Below are 15,857 nucleotides of genomic sequence, written 5' to 3' on the forward strand. Positions count from 1 at the left end.
TACTGTGGACATTTTACAGGTAAGAGAACTGGACAAATATGCCTAAGTGGTGTTTTCAAATTTTAAGATTAGCAAAGGTAGATAGATAGATCTAGATAGATCAGATACATCAAGTATCTGATATATAACTATGTCTTGAAAAATGACTACAGGAATGTTAGGAGTGATCAGAGGGAGGAAATAATCTGTGTGTATTTTTTTCACCTTTTTATTGTAAAATAAAAGAGATACAGGGGTGCGTGGGTGGCTTGGTTGGTTAAGCATCCGACTCTTGATTTCAGCTCAGGTCATGATCTCATGGTTCATGGGTTTGAGCCCTGCATCGGGCTCCATGCTGACAGTGTGGAGTATGCTTGGGATTGTTTTTCTCCCTCTCTCTCTGTCTCTCCTCCACATACCTGCTCTCTCTCTCTCTCAAAATAAATAATAATTTAAAAAAACAGATACAGAAAACTATGTACTTCAAGCACATGGCTTAGTAAATTACTATAAGGTGAATGTGCTTGTAACTAGCGCCCAGGTCAAGGAATAGAACTTTGTAAACTACAACATAAGCCCCTTCTATATATGCCCCATCCCTTCAAGAAATCATTATCTTGACCTCTCCAGTAATCCTCTCCCTGCATTTTCCCCCATAGTTTCATCACCCAAATGTGCATCCCTACCTAGTACAATAGTTTGGTTTTGCCATTCTAAAAATCATTTAAGTCTCTTTTAATTTATAGGTTTCTCTTATAATTCCTTCTTTCCCCTTTCACTCCCCATAGTTTATCTGTAGAAATGCTTTGACCTTCCAATCCCGAGTGTCCCACAATTTGGACCCTGCTGATTTGCTTATGATATAATCCTACACAGCCCCCACCCTCAGTATTTTCTGCAATTTGGCAACTAAATCCAGAAATTGGATCAGACTCAGGTTCCATTCCTCTGGTAAGACTGTAAGAATCAGATCGTGTGTGGTTGACTCACTTTTCTCATGCTGGTAGCATTATTAATGTCTATATCCATTAACTCATCAGCGATTACAAAATGGCAATATTTTTCTATCATTTCTTTTTCATTTATTAGTTAGACTATTTTTACGTAAAGACATTTCCCCTTTTCTGTGATTTGGTTACCCAGTGGTACCACTCATGTAGAAAATGCAGAATAGGTGTTTATTTGCCTTTATTTACCAATTTTGAAGATAACGAATGGTGTTTTGTGATCTCCCAAAGACAAGCAATTCCTTTTTTGTTTTAATATCATTAGGAATGCAGGGTCTTAAACACATTTGATGAGAGTCCATTCATTCAATTATTATCATGATTGAAGCTCAAATTTTATCATCTTAACCAATGGAATCATCTTAAAGTTAGCTTCTTTTACCATGACCATAGTGGTCTCTGATAGCTTCTTTGCCACCTGGCATAAAAGATGTTCCATGTCCATTTTCTGTATTTTCTTTTGTAGACATGGGATCAGCCATTTCTTCAAGGAGCCCTAGTTTCTTTTAGAGAAAAGTGGTATTTCAGGACCACAGTCTGGGTTGGTCATTGTTTCTAGGTCTTTCCATTGGACAGAACTTATTATGGGGAAGGTGTGTGTGTGTGTGTGTGTGTGTGTGTGTGACTATATATGTATGTATAACTAAAACTAACCTCATGTATTTATATTGGTATTTCCAATTCAGATTCAATACTGAAAATCTTTTAGCTTAACCTCTTCTCTGTTACTTACATCAATATCTTTCTTTCTCTCACACCAATCAATAATCCTCAGTTTCAAGGGTACAAATTGATAGCAGTGGACTATTTAATAACTGCTCATTGTTTTATCCCTTATTACACACACAACAGTCTCAGAATAACAGCCCTGATACTCTCATCAATATGATTACTGGAAAGATTTTTTTATTTTGTATATGTTCTTTCCATTATTCATTTTAAAAATGAATCAAAATGATCATTCTGTATATACTTTGTCAGAACATGTAGCCTTGCACTTTGTACACTCTCCCTTTTAGTTGTTTGGTAACTGTATATGTAATTCTTGTCACTAGTCCTTAGGTTGGTATCTCTCTAAACATTTTGATGGTCTGAAAAATATTCTATTATAGATTCCTCAGGAAGGGCTTATGGGGACAATATCCCTTCCACTACTGCATGTAGATAATAGTTTTTCTATATCCTCTACACATGCAAGGCAGTTTTGCTAGATATAAAATCCTTGGCTCACAATTTATTTCCTTGGGCATCTTAAATGTTACTTGTTTCTTCTGACATAAACTGTTACTGTAGAAAAGTCTGATGACAGTGTACAATTTTTCCCTCATAAGTCACATGCTTTTTTCTTCTGGATGGCCAAAGAACTTTTTAAGTTTTTTTTTTTTTTTTTTTTTTTTTTTTAAGTTTAGTAATTTTACTAGAATATGTCTTGGTATTGGTCGCTGGGCCAGTATTTCAGCTTCACAGTATGCTCTTCCAAAATACAGATTAAAATCATTTTTTCTTTCCTTTTTTTAAATTGAAAGTTTTAAGCCTCTTTTTTTGCTTCCTTGCTTCAGTTTTCTTCTTCTTCAGGGATGCACATTATCCACATGTTGAATCTTTACCTATCTTCACTATTTGTCACTTTCTCTTGTGTCCTTTTTATTTCTTAATTTAAAATTTTAAGTCGATTTGATTTTACAATTTTTTTTTACCTTCTGTTTCTCTTAAAGCATTACCTATTGTTTTACTTGCTTTTGTGTTTGACTATTTGTTCTGAAATGTTTTTCTTTTATTTCAAATTATTTTATGGGTTCTTTCACCTTACTACTGAGTTTTTCTAATCCATATTTATATTGTTATTTTTTATCTTGTATCATTCTTAACATCTTTTTGCTTGTTTTAAAATAGTAAGTTAATAGTCATGATAAGTTCTGAGCATATCTTTCTGGTGTTCTTTTATTGCCAACAGCAATGTCTCTCTCTCCTTTCTGCACCCCCACCCCTCTCCCTCTCCTTCCTGCTCTCCTAACTTTGGGATTTTATCTCAATACTTTTCTGCTGCTCATTTTTTAATGAAATTATTTTTTCTTAACTTCTAAAACGAAGTGGAGTTAGGGAAAGCTTTCCTACCTTCACAGATCTCCCTCCTCTGTTGTTTATTTTTGCTTTAAAAAAAAATTATAGCGCTTACTTTCTGACATTTCCCGACTCTACTCTCTTCCTCCACTTTGCTCTGAACTTTATCGTTTATTTGTGTTTTTTGTCTTTATCCTGTTTAATTTTTGAGTTTCTTCTTTGAGAAGGATTTTGTTCTAGAAGGGGGCCTTCTAGGGGAGTTTTAAGATCCATAAGTGCTGGACTGCCCCAGCTGCTTCAGACCTTTCTCCTGTGGGTCCCATGCATGCACTCAGTAATGAAGAAGGCAGAACTTCTCCCAGTTGTACTCAGGTTGGCTCCCATACTTTCCAGTAAACATTGGCAGCCTTTTGGGGTCTGTCTTGTTCTCAGGTCCATCAGATGCTGCCTGATGGTTCCTGCTTCCTCTCATATAGGCATGGATACCCCGTAGGACTTGTGGTTGTTGGTGGTTTATCCCTACGGCTTCTTTGGGGTCTTATTGGGCTACCTTGTCATGTAACTTTGTTATAAACGTTGTCCGTGGAATTTGGGTTTATTTATTTATTCTGTTTTTGTGTGGGGATTCAGAGAGATTGAAAACTTATGCTGCCTCCACCTCTTTATTCTCCAGTAATGAGTTTTGTATGTGTGTTTAATATGAATTATGTTTATCTTGGCATTACAAAAGGTTATGATCTAGTTTAATCACTCACCTTCATTCTTTGAATTATTTTAATTTTTTTTAATGTTTATTTATTCTTGAGAGAGGCAAAGCATAAGTGAGGGAGGGGCAGAGAGAGGGAGACACAGAATCCAAAACAGGCTCCAGTCTCTAAGCTCTCAGCACAGAGCCCAACGCGGGGCTCGAACTCACATACTGCAAGATCATGACCTGAGCCGAAGTCAGACGCTCAACTGACTGAGCCACCCAGGCACCCCTCACATTCATTCTTCTGTCTTCTAGGTTTTTTTAAATTTACCTTGGAGATATCTCATTTTTACTCTAATTTTCCTTAGGCATGTCTCTAACATAGAGAGTTTCCATACCTGCCTTGCATGCTACAAGTTGCTTCTACTAGGTTGCAGAAAATAAATATATTATTCTTAAGTGTTCATCATCCTGGACTTGCCTTGTAAATGAAAATACCCAACCTAACACTGTTTATATAATGGAAGACTTGGCTTCGTTAATGATGAAAACATATATATACTCTATGGTTTTTATAGCATTTTTAAAAGTCTAAACAAGACATCCATACAATAAATTAAAAAGTCCTAGGCTGCATGTTTGTCATTCGCTCACCTGAACTATCAGGAAAAGAGTATCTGAAAGAAAACAATAAGAACAGATTTGTTTCTCTGAAAATAGCTCCACCATAGTCAGAGTAGGCCGGGGAAAGACAAATATATATATATAGATAGATAGATAGATTATATATATAGATAGATTATATATATAGATAGATAGATAGATAGATTATATATATATATATAGATAGATTATATATATATATATAGATTATATATAGATTATATATAGATTATATATATATAGATTATATATATATATAGATTATATATAGATTATATATATATATATTATCTATATATATGGCTCTTTGCAATCTTAATCTAGATTATGTGCCTAATTTTTTATTGAAATAATCCTTCTGTCTTATCTCTTCCAATGAAAAACTTATTGTTAAAGTGTTCTTGATGTCTAGAGAGAGCTAATTTATATTTAGAGAATGAACCATTATCCCTAAGAATAGTTAAAGGAGGTGTTGTGGGTTTTAATCTTTGTAAATTGGCTGTGCTATACTGTGATTTAAGGATTTAAACTGAAGCACAAGAACTATTAAGACCAAAAACTCTGCTACAAAACTGAAAATACTTAATATCTGTTTTATATCTTGGGATTACAAAAATGAAGATCCTATCCCCCTTTTCAAGGAAAGAAGACAGTTATCTTTTTATGATGCATGGTTCCCAAATGCTAGTCTGCATGTAAGTGCCAGAATTTGGGACAAGTTTTTACCACTTTATGATGAAAACTGGGAAAAGACAGGCCATGTAGTAAATCTTTATAAAGCCAGAAAGACTGTTCTAAGTCTAAGGACTTTATGTCCTTAAGGAAATCAAGTTCATTTTTAATCCATAGTAATATTACTTTTTATTTTTAAAAATATGTTGCAAAATATCTTCTTAAAGTTCTTAATCTCTTCTTTGCTCTAAGTCTGAATTAGTAGACACCTTAAAAGAAAATTTTATTTGCAACAAATAGAAGTAACAAATTGAAGTCTTAAAGACTTCTTACAAATAACTAGATTAATATCTGAATAGATAAATGGCTAAAGACAAGACACAAGAAACAAAAACAAAATTTAAAAATGGCTCATACAAAACACATGGAAAGATGTTCAGCTTCACCGGTCATAAGCAATGTAAATTAAAATAAGGCAGATGAATTGGTGGGTATTTAAGAAAATGAACACTCTCATATTCTACTGTTGGAAGAAAAAATTGGTACAAACATCCTTGAATATTATTTAGCAGTATTTATCAAAAATTTTAACAATATAGAAATCCAAACTAAGAATCACATTTTTAAAAATCTCTTCTGAAAAAACATGAGAGTCTCAGTTAAAGTCTCATGATCATGGATGTCTGTGGTAGTGTTGTCAACAATTAGAAGCCACATAAATGTTCGTAGTAATATGTTTAAAATAATCCTAATTATTCACTTATTGGAATATTATACAATCAGTACAATATTGGAATATTATCCAAAACCATTTTAAAGAATATTTAATGATGCATGATTGTGAAAGGGATACAAATTTCTATGTAATACAATGTTTTGTGTAAGACTATGTGTGCATATAATTGAAACAATGTTTTCAGTGGCTCTTTTTTTTCTTTTTAAGCTTATTTATTTATTTTGAGAGAGAGAGAGAGAAAGAGCAAGGGAGGGGCAGAGAAAGAGGGAGCAAGAGAGAGTCCCAAGCAGTCTCCACGCCGAGGGTGGAGCTGATGCGAGGCTCAAATTCACAAACTGTGAGATCATGACCTGAGCTGAAATTTCTACCTCTGAAGGTGAATCTTTTTTAACCAGGCCATGGGTTCAATGGTATAAACCAGCAGCCCAGAAAGTAAAAGTGAAATTCCTTGTTTTGGGGGGATAAATTATCTTGTCAGTTACTCTTCAGTTTCTTTCCTAGGAAAACAAATACCTGCCTCTCTACCTTAGAAGGGTGAAGTGAGAATTGAGGGCTAAAAATAAAAGACCTGGGGGCGCCTGGGTGGCGCAGTCGGTTAAGCGTCCGACTTCAGCCAGGTCACGATCTCGCGGTCCGTGAGTTCGAGCCCCGCGTCAGGCTCTGGGCTGATGGCTCGGAGCCTGGAGCCTGTTTCCGATTCTGTATCTCCCTCTCTCTCTGCCCCTCCCCCGTTCATGCTCTGTCTCTCTCTGTCCCAAAAAAAAAAATAAAATTAAAAAACGTTGAAAAAAAATTATAAAAAAAATAAAAATAAAAGACCTGTAGCTCTTTGGGAGAATACATATGTTGATACCATAATGCAATGTATCTACTGTGTAGGTTTTCTGTAAGAATTACCAAAAAGCATGGAAATACTTAGTGAATCATAGAGACAAGAACTCTGTAAATAGAAACTGTGCACCACTTCTATTTGTATGTGTTGCAGTATAACCTTGAATATTTGGATGCAAGCCATAACCATGTGATAACGCTGGAGGGATTCAGAGGTCTGATGAAACTCAAGCACCTAGACTTGAGCTGGAATCAACTGAAAAAGTCTGGTGATGAAATAAATATGTTATGCAAACACACTGCAAGCCTTCTTAGTCTTGATATTAGGCATAATCCATGGCAAAAGGTACGCAGGAGATGTATTTATAAAAAAGCAAAGAATCATTTTTATTTCTAAGCCATTTTCTTGGTACTATTCAGCAGTAGCCAGAAATGGGAAAACTATCTTTGTTTTACTAGAATTCCTTTAAGTATTTTATAAGTTGAATTTAGTGTAGTGATCAAATGAATTAAATGTTACTATAAGGAAAGCTTTTTTTGATAAGCTCTAATAGTTTGAGAGTATGGTGGCTTTAAGAGTGTTAGATACCATTGCTATTTGCAAACTTTGGGAGGGATTATACAGTTCAGTGTACTAGAACCTATTGTAATGAAGCATGGGACCAAGAATAATAGAATACAGTGAGAGAAACAGACTATTAAGGGAGGGAATACATTTGTTACTTCCCCTGATAAACCTGCATTATAGAGGCTTATTTTCTGCTATAAAAGGAAATTTGATTAAACACTATTTTTTTCTCATCACAAAAATACAGAGATTCATGCTAAGAAATTTCAGTATTCAATGATTATATTTAAGGGTATCTCCAAGGATTTAAAATAAGCCCCAAGCCAATAATTTCAAGAATCCTCCTTTCCTTGCTTTTCAAAAATGAATATAAGACTGGGTTCAATATTTTAAAAAGAGGCTAATGATTGGTTCTGTTAAATTGGCCAAGTTACTATGTTTATGTTGTTCTATTTCTTTTTTGCTCGGGAAAATTGAAGGGTATTTTTCTTTTGTCAAAGCAGACACAGAATGTGTACAGCTATCTTCCCGTTGCCAAACTAGATGCCAAGGGCTAAAGATCTATAGAGACTTGCACACGGAGCTGACTAACTGCTGATCTAGAAGAACAGGAGTTCACTGCCATTGTGCTCTGAGCACTTTTCACCACACTTTTCAACAGCTTATAGCCAGAAGTCATCTGGCTTCAAACAAAACAGATTAGTTTTTAAACAGAATTTAATTTCAGCTACTGAAGAACTAAGTTAGGCCCTTATTTTTAGATATATGTAAGACAGTGGGAGATGCATGATTTTGAATTACAAGGGAAGGAAAGAAGAAGCACACTCCTTTCCATGCCATAACATATGTAATATTTTGTAAAAATTAACCTTTTCTTATTTCTCCCAAGCCAGCCACATTAAGGCTGAGTGTTATTGGCAGATTAAAGGCTCTCACTCATTTAGATGGACTCCTCGTTTCTGAAGAAGAAACAATAGCAGCAATGAAATTTATTACTGGAACAAAGATTACTCAGGTTGGGTTTCACTGTTTAATATTTTTTGTGCTGTTTAGAATATACAAGTTATATATTCCATACCTTGCTTGTTTTTAAGATTTTGTGTCTTCTTTTAGCATGCTAATAAAAAAAAACAATCAATATGTAACAACCATATCACTTGAACTTTTTTTCCTGTTTAAATGTATCTTATTTAAATACCAACTGGTTGTATGGATTCTCATCCCTGCACACTACCCCCAAAATGCCTCCTGGGTAATTGTATTTTTTCCTAGTCAACTTGAAAACTCACCAGAGTCCTTTCTAGAGCCTACATGAAAACAAGCAACTTTCTGTGGACAAAGTAAGCTTAGAGGCCTTGATAAAGCATTTAGTGAATTACCTATTTAGTATTGACATTACTGGCTGAAACAAAACAAAACAAAACATAACATAATTAATGAACTTGGGCAGGGGGCAGGAAATGCCCATATTATCCAGATTAAGAATGCTGTACTCTGGACAAAATAGCTGCAGTCCTAAACATCTTTACCCTAGTTCTCTAGCTGTGTACTTCTTGTGAGGCATTTGAATATTAATTCCTTAATGTAATGTTTAATTTTGGATCCACTCAAAATGAAGGGAAGAAACTTTTTTGTTGATAAAAAAATATAATTAACTCCTGAAGAAGACTTGGGGATTTATCCTACCAGAAATCAAAACTTACTAAAATCCTTTAAGACAATGTAGAGTTGGGACAGACCAATAGCACAGAATATAAAGACCAAATATAGAACCATACATACATGGAAACTTGATAAATTATAGAACTGCCTTTACAAACCAAGGAAGCTAGTCAATAAAAGGCACTGGGACAAGTGTGTTAAGACTTAACTGTAAAAGTCAAAATCAAAAATGTTTTAAAAGCGAAGAGCAGAGGGGCGCCTGGGTGGCTCAGTCAGTTAAGCATCTGACTTCGGCTCAGGTCATGATCTCACGGTTCGTGAGTTTGAGCCCCGCATCGGGCTCTGTGCTGACAGCTCAGAGCCTGGAGCCTGCTTCGGATTCTGTGTCTCCCTCTCTCTCTGCCCCTCCCCTGTTCATGCTCTGTCTCTCTCTGACTCAAAAATAAATAAAAAACATTAAAAAAATTTTTTTAAAAAGCAAAGAGCAGAGATTATCATTATGTCCTTGAATGAGGGAAGAATTCATTACACAAGAAACCAAGAGCATAAATATAAAAGACTGGATTTGTCTACTTTAAAATTAATTCAACTGTTCCTTAAAGGGCACACCATAAAGAAAGTGGAAAAACAAGCTACATACTGGGAAAAGAAATATGCAACATGTCTAACTAACAAAAGATGCTATTTGCATATCCTGAATATACCAGGAAAAAGACTGCCAATCAAACAGAAAAGTAGGCAAAAGGTGCTGGAGAGGAAATCAGAGCAGCCAAATAATAGGAAAAGATGCTCCATCACATTAGTATTCAAGGAAATGAACATTAAAACTGCATGAGATAACAATTTACAGCCACCAATTGGCAAAAGTTTTAAAGCCTGACACTATCAAGTTTTAGCAAAAATTTGAACTAAAAGTTACAATTGGTATAACCACTCTGGAAAACAATTTGGCATTATCTAGTAAGGCTGCATATATAGTTAACCCTATTACCTAGCAAGTTGTGTATATTCCAAAGAAACTCTTGCATGTATGCAGCAAGAGTCAAGAATATTCATAACAGCAGTGTGCAAAACTGAAATCAGCCCCAATGTTCACTGATGGGAGAATCGATAAGGAAATACTGTACAGCAATGACATGTGAATGAACTACAGCTACGTGCAGCAGCCTAGATGAATGTCACGAACACAATGTTGAGCAAAAAAGTAAGTCATAGAAGAATACATTTATATTATTCAATTCAATTCAATTCAATTCAATTCAATTCAATTCAATTCAATTCTTCAATTCAAAGGTTCTAATATGTGTAAGATTAAATGATATATTGTTTATGGGCACAAACATAGGCCTATAAATAAAGCAAATGAATGGTAGATACAAAATTTGAGATTGTGGAGCATTGGTTGATTCACATGAGGTGAGTGATGGCTCTGGAGGGGAAGGAGAGGAAAAGGATTAGGATGGGGCACACAGGGAGCTTCCAGAGTGGGAGAAATATTCTAGCTCTGAAACTTGTTTAATGAATGGACTATATGGGTGTTTGTATTATAGCAATCTTTTATAACTATTATTTTGTAACAGTCTGCTAAAACAAAAAGTGAAATATATCTAGATATTGAGAACATTTTAAGGCAAAGAAAATGTCATATTTTAAAATTATTCATTGTGCCACTCAGCAAGGAAAAAGTACTTTTAACTATATATAAATGAACCTCTATATTCCATTTCCTTTATTCATCATGTGTTTTTTATTTTATTAGTTATCGCTCTTACGGCATTCTAGTACTAAAGAGGAGAGACCACGGACACTTAGTATATGGCCTTCTGCCAAAATTCTGACACAGATTTCAAAGTTGGGACCACATTTACATGTGAATGGGAACTGGTACTTGAAGGTAAAAATTAATTCTGTTTAACTAATATAAAAGCTTAATTTCAATTGATTTTTAAATTTTTTTTAACATTTATTTATTATTGGGAGACAGAGAGACACAGAGCATGAGCAGGGCAGGGGTAGACAGAGGGGGAGACATAGAATCTGAAGTAGGCTCCAGGCTCTGAGCTGTCAGCACAGAGCCCGACGTGGGGCTCAAACTCACAAACTGAAAGATCATGACCTGAGCCGAAGTCAGTCGCTTAACCAACTGAGCCACCCAGTCGCCCCAATTTCACTTGATTTTTAATCAGCTTTGGTCCATGTGTCTTAAAGAGGGCACAGATAGGTAAGGAGCAGAAAACTTAAGAGCCAAATTAAAATTAAACAGGGACGTCAAGTCATGAGTGGTAATGTCATGGGGACTAGGCCTTAATGGCAGTCACCATAGAGCTGGAGATTTAGGATAAGTGTATGCTACAAGACCAAAGGGTAGATTTTGATAATGTATCAAAATAAGCAAGCAAACTTTAGAGCGCAGAACCAGAGATCAAGCCAAAATTTGGGGTGACAAGGTAAAAGAAATAAAGAATTCTGGCATGACACTAGGGGAACTGGTCACAATTCAGCCAAGGATAGAGCACCAACAGCTTCTTTTTGTTGCACAGAGCATCCTTATGCCTCTTGCCAAAGACTGAAACTGGGTTAAGAGAAGCTGACCCTCGAAAAGGGAAGAAATCAATGGCATTATTTTATGACAGGATATATACAGACATTTAGCTGTGATGCATGCCCAGTGACAGCTCTGCCTGACCCCACGGCGAGTTTTGGAATTAGAATGGCCCTTTAAATTTGTCCCAAGTTGGGCTGAGATGGCCAGGTCTTTATATCCTTCCATCATTGGATTTGGGCCAAACTGGGAAGGAGCATGACCTTGCGCAAGGCAGCTCTCTGCAGCTGAGGCTGTCCCTGAAGGAGCTGACAGCAGAAATCTTTCTGCCCACAGCACTCTCAGCAGCTGGGACAAGTTTTTCACTGCAGGGGAATCTGACACAGCACAGTGTCCATAAGACCATATAAGTCCCTCTTGGGGTTATAATCTTGTCAAATTTTACCCTTTTGTAAGTTTCACAATGTCTTCAGTTCCTGAAGGAATTCTTTTTTTTTTTTTTAAGTTTATTTATTTATTTTGAGAGAGAAAAAGTGAGCAAGGGAGGGTCAGAAAGGGAGAGAGACAGAGAATCTCAAGCAGTGCAGAGCCCAATGTGGGGCTCAAACTCAGGAACCATGAGATCACGACCTGAGCCAAAGTCAGACACTTAGCAGACTGAACCACCTAGTTGCCCCTGAGCCCCTGAAGGAATTCCTTTGCTGTTACTTATTTGAATGATTTCGTTAGCCTTTTTTAACATTGAGTTTATTGATACCGAGTCAGAAGTAACATAAAATGTGAATTATTCTACAGATAACTGCTTTAAATTTAGATGGGCAACATCTCTTTGAAATCACAAATTTAGAAAAATTGGAAAATTTGAAATGGGCGTCATTCAGCAACAATAATCTCACTAAAATAGAAGGCTTGGAATCCTGTGTTAACTTGGAAGAACTCACGTTAGATGGAAACTGTATCTCAAAGATAGAAGGTATCTGAGAATTTTAAAATCTTAAAATATGAATGCTTAACTAACAAGAGCCAAAAAGGAAAATGTGGAGGACAGAATTTTTTAGGAGGAAGATGTCTACAGAAGTTCCAAGAAGGTTTGGGGCAGAGTGTTCCGAACACTTACTAGTGGGATCTGTGACCAGTCACTATATGTAATGAGCCCAGCTAGCTGACTTTCAGCTCTGACTTCTCTCTCCTCTCCTCTGTCCCACCTATAACCAAACCTAGCACATTACAAACTAGAAAGTAATTAGTATCTGAATGAGAATGAATGAATGAATGAGGTGTGCTTTTGAAAAAGATAAAGCAGCCCAGTTGATTTTTCCAAGTATGGAATTAAGATTACCTTTGGAAATTTGAAGATTTCAACAAAAATGAAAACTACTCACTAGAGGTTGAAAGTTATCAAATGTACTATATCACCTTTTATAGGGATCCACATAAAGTACAATGAAGCAGCTTTACTAATTAATGTTGGGTATGCGCACACACACAAATATACACATTTATCTGGGTATAGAATATTTCTGGTTGTATGATGATTTCCATCGGCTAGAAAAGAGACTTAATTTATACTTTATTCACTTTTGAATTGCTGGATTATTTTTAGCACATGTGTGTACTTTTCCATAAAAGTAGAATATTCTATTTCAAAAAATTACATATGCAAAAGCAAGTATTAGATATCTTTAAAAACAGTGTGTATAACATTCATTATATTGTATTTTGATGGCTCTTAACAATCTGCTTATAAAACCTGCTTGATCGTAAGAATCACTTGGGACGCTTATTGAATATATAGATTCACAGGCCTCTCCTTTGTAGATTTGAATTACGTAAACCTGGGGGTAGCTCAGACATCTCTCTTTAGAACCATCACTAGTCTCTTCCATTCTCACAAAATAGGGTGTTAGTTTTCCTTTGTATGTGTAACTGAAAACTGTTTCCAGTTTCCTTTTTATTTCCACCCATCAGCCCACTGAAGGGAAGAATCCTCCAACCTATATTTTTCCTATTACCCACTTTTCAGAGATGATAGTTTTACCTCACTAAGCTTTAACAAATATTTCTCTTCTTTTTTCCAGACACAGATAAGTTTAATGTCCATCTAAGGATTTTTTCTCTGATAGTGTTATCCCAACTTGCCCTAGATCAATTTACTCTCAGCTTGCATAGTCCCATGAGTAAGGCTGGTGTGAAAGGCCAGCATGGATAAAATGTCCTGAGAACCAATTATTTGCCAAAAGCTATAACTGACATATTTCAAATGCAATTCCACTTAATTCCATAACCGCTTAGAGGTAGATTTCAGTATGTGCTTTTTATGGATGAGGAAAATGAGGCACAGAGGTTACAAAGTTTTACATGATATACTTATGATCCCAAATCTAGTGGTTCTACGTTTGAAACCAACTCTGACTCCAAAGTTCTCTCTCATCTTTCAACTTGCACTATACTATCTGCAAAATACCTACAGCATATAGCATACTTAGGGGTTAGATTGTGGTGAGAGGTGGCATTTTCTCAAGTTCTGTCTTAAAGTAGTTTTAAGCATGCAAAGGTAGAATTAGGCCAAGTGGTTCTTTTCAATACAAATAATGCCACAATGAGGAATACTTTCCAAAGTGCTGTATCTACTCCCTTACCTTTAATGTTTTAAAATGGGGGGCTGGTGATGATTTTGAGCTTTGTGTTATTGTGATGGTGAAAATCTTAATTATATAATTTGAAGGTTATTTGAAAGTGAAATTCAATATTTCCTACATAATACAGTCCCTTAATACCTAGGAAGACTGAGTCTACATAGAAATCCAAAATTGGAATTTAATATATTAGCTGGGACTTTATACACATTGTATCCTTCTTAAAAGTCAAAACAGTGATAGTACTATAGAGTCTGTAAAGAGAAAATGTAAAGAGAAAAAGTAAAATGGCCAGCCAGTTATTTTTTAAACTAACTTTTCAGTGCTATCTGAATCATTTCTTGAATTTGCTTATTTTTCTAGGCATTTCCAAGCTGACTAAATTAACCCGCCTCAGCATAAATAATAATCTTCTCAATGGTCTGGAAAAACATACTTTTGATAACATGCTTCATCTTCACTCCCTTTCTCTTGAGAACAACAGAATTACTTCATTGAGTGGTTTACAAAAAGCTTTTACTCTGATTGAATTATACATAAGCAATAACTATATTGCTCTCAATCAGGAGATCTATAATTTAAAGGTGACTATCTCAGATGGTAATGTTTTTGTTTTTTAAAATATGTATGGTTTCTTTATATTATGAGCATAATGCATGTTCAATGTATAGGATTTGGAAAATACAGAAAAATGTAAAGAAAATAAAAATCAAGAATAAAAAAATAAAATCAAAATCAAAAAATAAAAATCAAGAATAACAAGGTTTACTGAATGTATTTGCATTCAATTTATGCGTATATAAAAACATATGTATATGTAACCATGTCCCCAAACTGATAACCTACTAGGACAATTTTTTTTTAATACTCGAATAAAATACCCAAGCCCCATCCCTTCTAACTAGTGCCTTTCTCAGTATTTCCAAGGACTCCTCAACCGGTTGGGGAGTAAGTCTTGAACATTTCCTGTTCTCAGAGGAATTCTTGATTACTTCTCACTTACTTACTGGTTCTTACTGGAGACTCCCAACTCTTTCTGGCCAACTTTGCCCAGCTTTGTCCTCTTTAATTCTCCCAAAGAAACGTCTAAAACTACTGTATAACTGAAGTTTTGAAGGCTTTCCTAAAGGTTTGAATAAAATGGACGTTTACTACAGCACAGAATAGGAATTCACTTCAAATACATTGTGTGACTTAACTATTTCTAAAGTTCAATGGCCATTTCCTACCACTGGGATTCTCACGATGGCCTCTTTCCTTTTGCTGATATCATATTGCTAGGGCTTGATCTCCTACCAAAAACTTATGTCTGTTTCCTGTCTTTCCTTACTTTCAGCCTTCTCCCCATCCTATTCCACAAATATAACTACTTCTTCTAAAGCTGCAGAGACAACCAAATCAATGGTAGCAGCAACAAAATAAACCATTTTACATTGTGAGACAGAGTAGTGTTACTCCCACTTGTCTTAACCTCTCCCAACCACATCTACTCCGGGCCATTCCTGCACAACAAAGACACATCAAAATGTTCTAATAAAAACACATTTTCCCTTAAGATGAATTCTGCTACTCTCTCAAGATAGAAGTACATGGGTTTTATCCCTTATCAGAAGGCAGTATTTTTCATTCCTACTATATCTATATGCACACATGCATACTATTTAATAGGCCATTCTTCCATAAACAAAGTATATTATTTTAAACTTAGCAAAGTTCCCTCCAAGTCTTTACCACTGATAGATAATATATTTAGCAGCAGTGTGCTAAAAGAAAGAGATTCTGATCATGTATCACATATCACTGAAATAT

General features: G+C 35.4%; 1 protein-coding gene across 4 annotated transcripts in view; it reads left to right on the forward strand.

The window, feature by feature from the left end:
- The window catches only part of LRRC9 (leucine rich repeat containing 9), a 112,344-nt gene that overhangs the window by 59,238 nt on the left and 37,249 nt on the right, over positions 1-15,857 (forward strand). For all 4 annotated transcript variants that reach the window (XM_042989812.1, XM_042989815.1, XM_042989813.1 and 1 more), the window contains exons 18-22: positions 6,795-6,986; positions 8,098-8,223; positions 10,630-10,764; positions 12,208-12,385; positions 14,412-14,632. In XM_042989812.1, coding sequence (XP_042845746.1) covers positions 6,795-6,986; positions 8,098-8,223; positions 10,630-10,764; positions 12,208-12,385; positions 14,412-14,632 — 852 coding nt within the window. The remainder of the gene's footprint in view (positions 1-6,794; positions 6,987-8,097; positions 8,224-10,629; positions 10,765-12,207; positions 12,386-14,411; positions 14,633-15,857) is intronic.

This window comes from Panthera tigris, chromosome B3 (genome assembly GCF_018350195.1).
Source record: "Panthera tigris isolate Pti1 chromosome B3, P.tigris_Pti1_mat1.1, whole genome shotgun sequence".
Taxonomy (NCBI): Eukaryota; Metazoa; Chordata; class Mammalia; order Carnivora; family Felidae; genus Panthera; species Panthera tigris.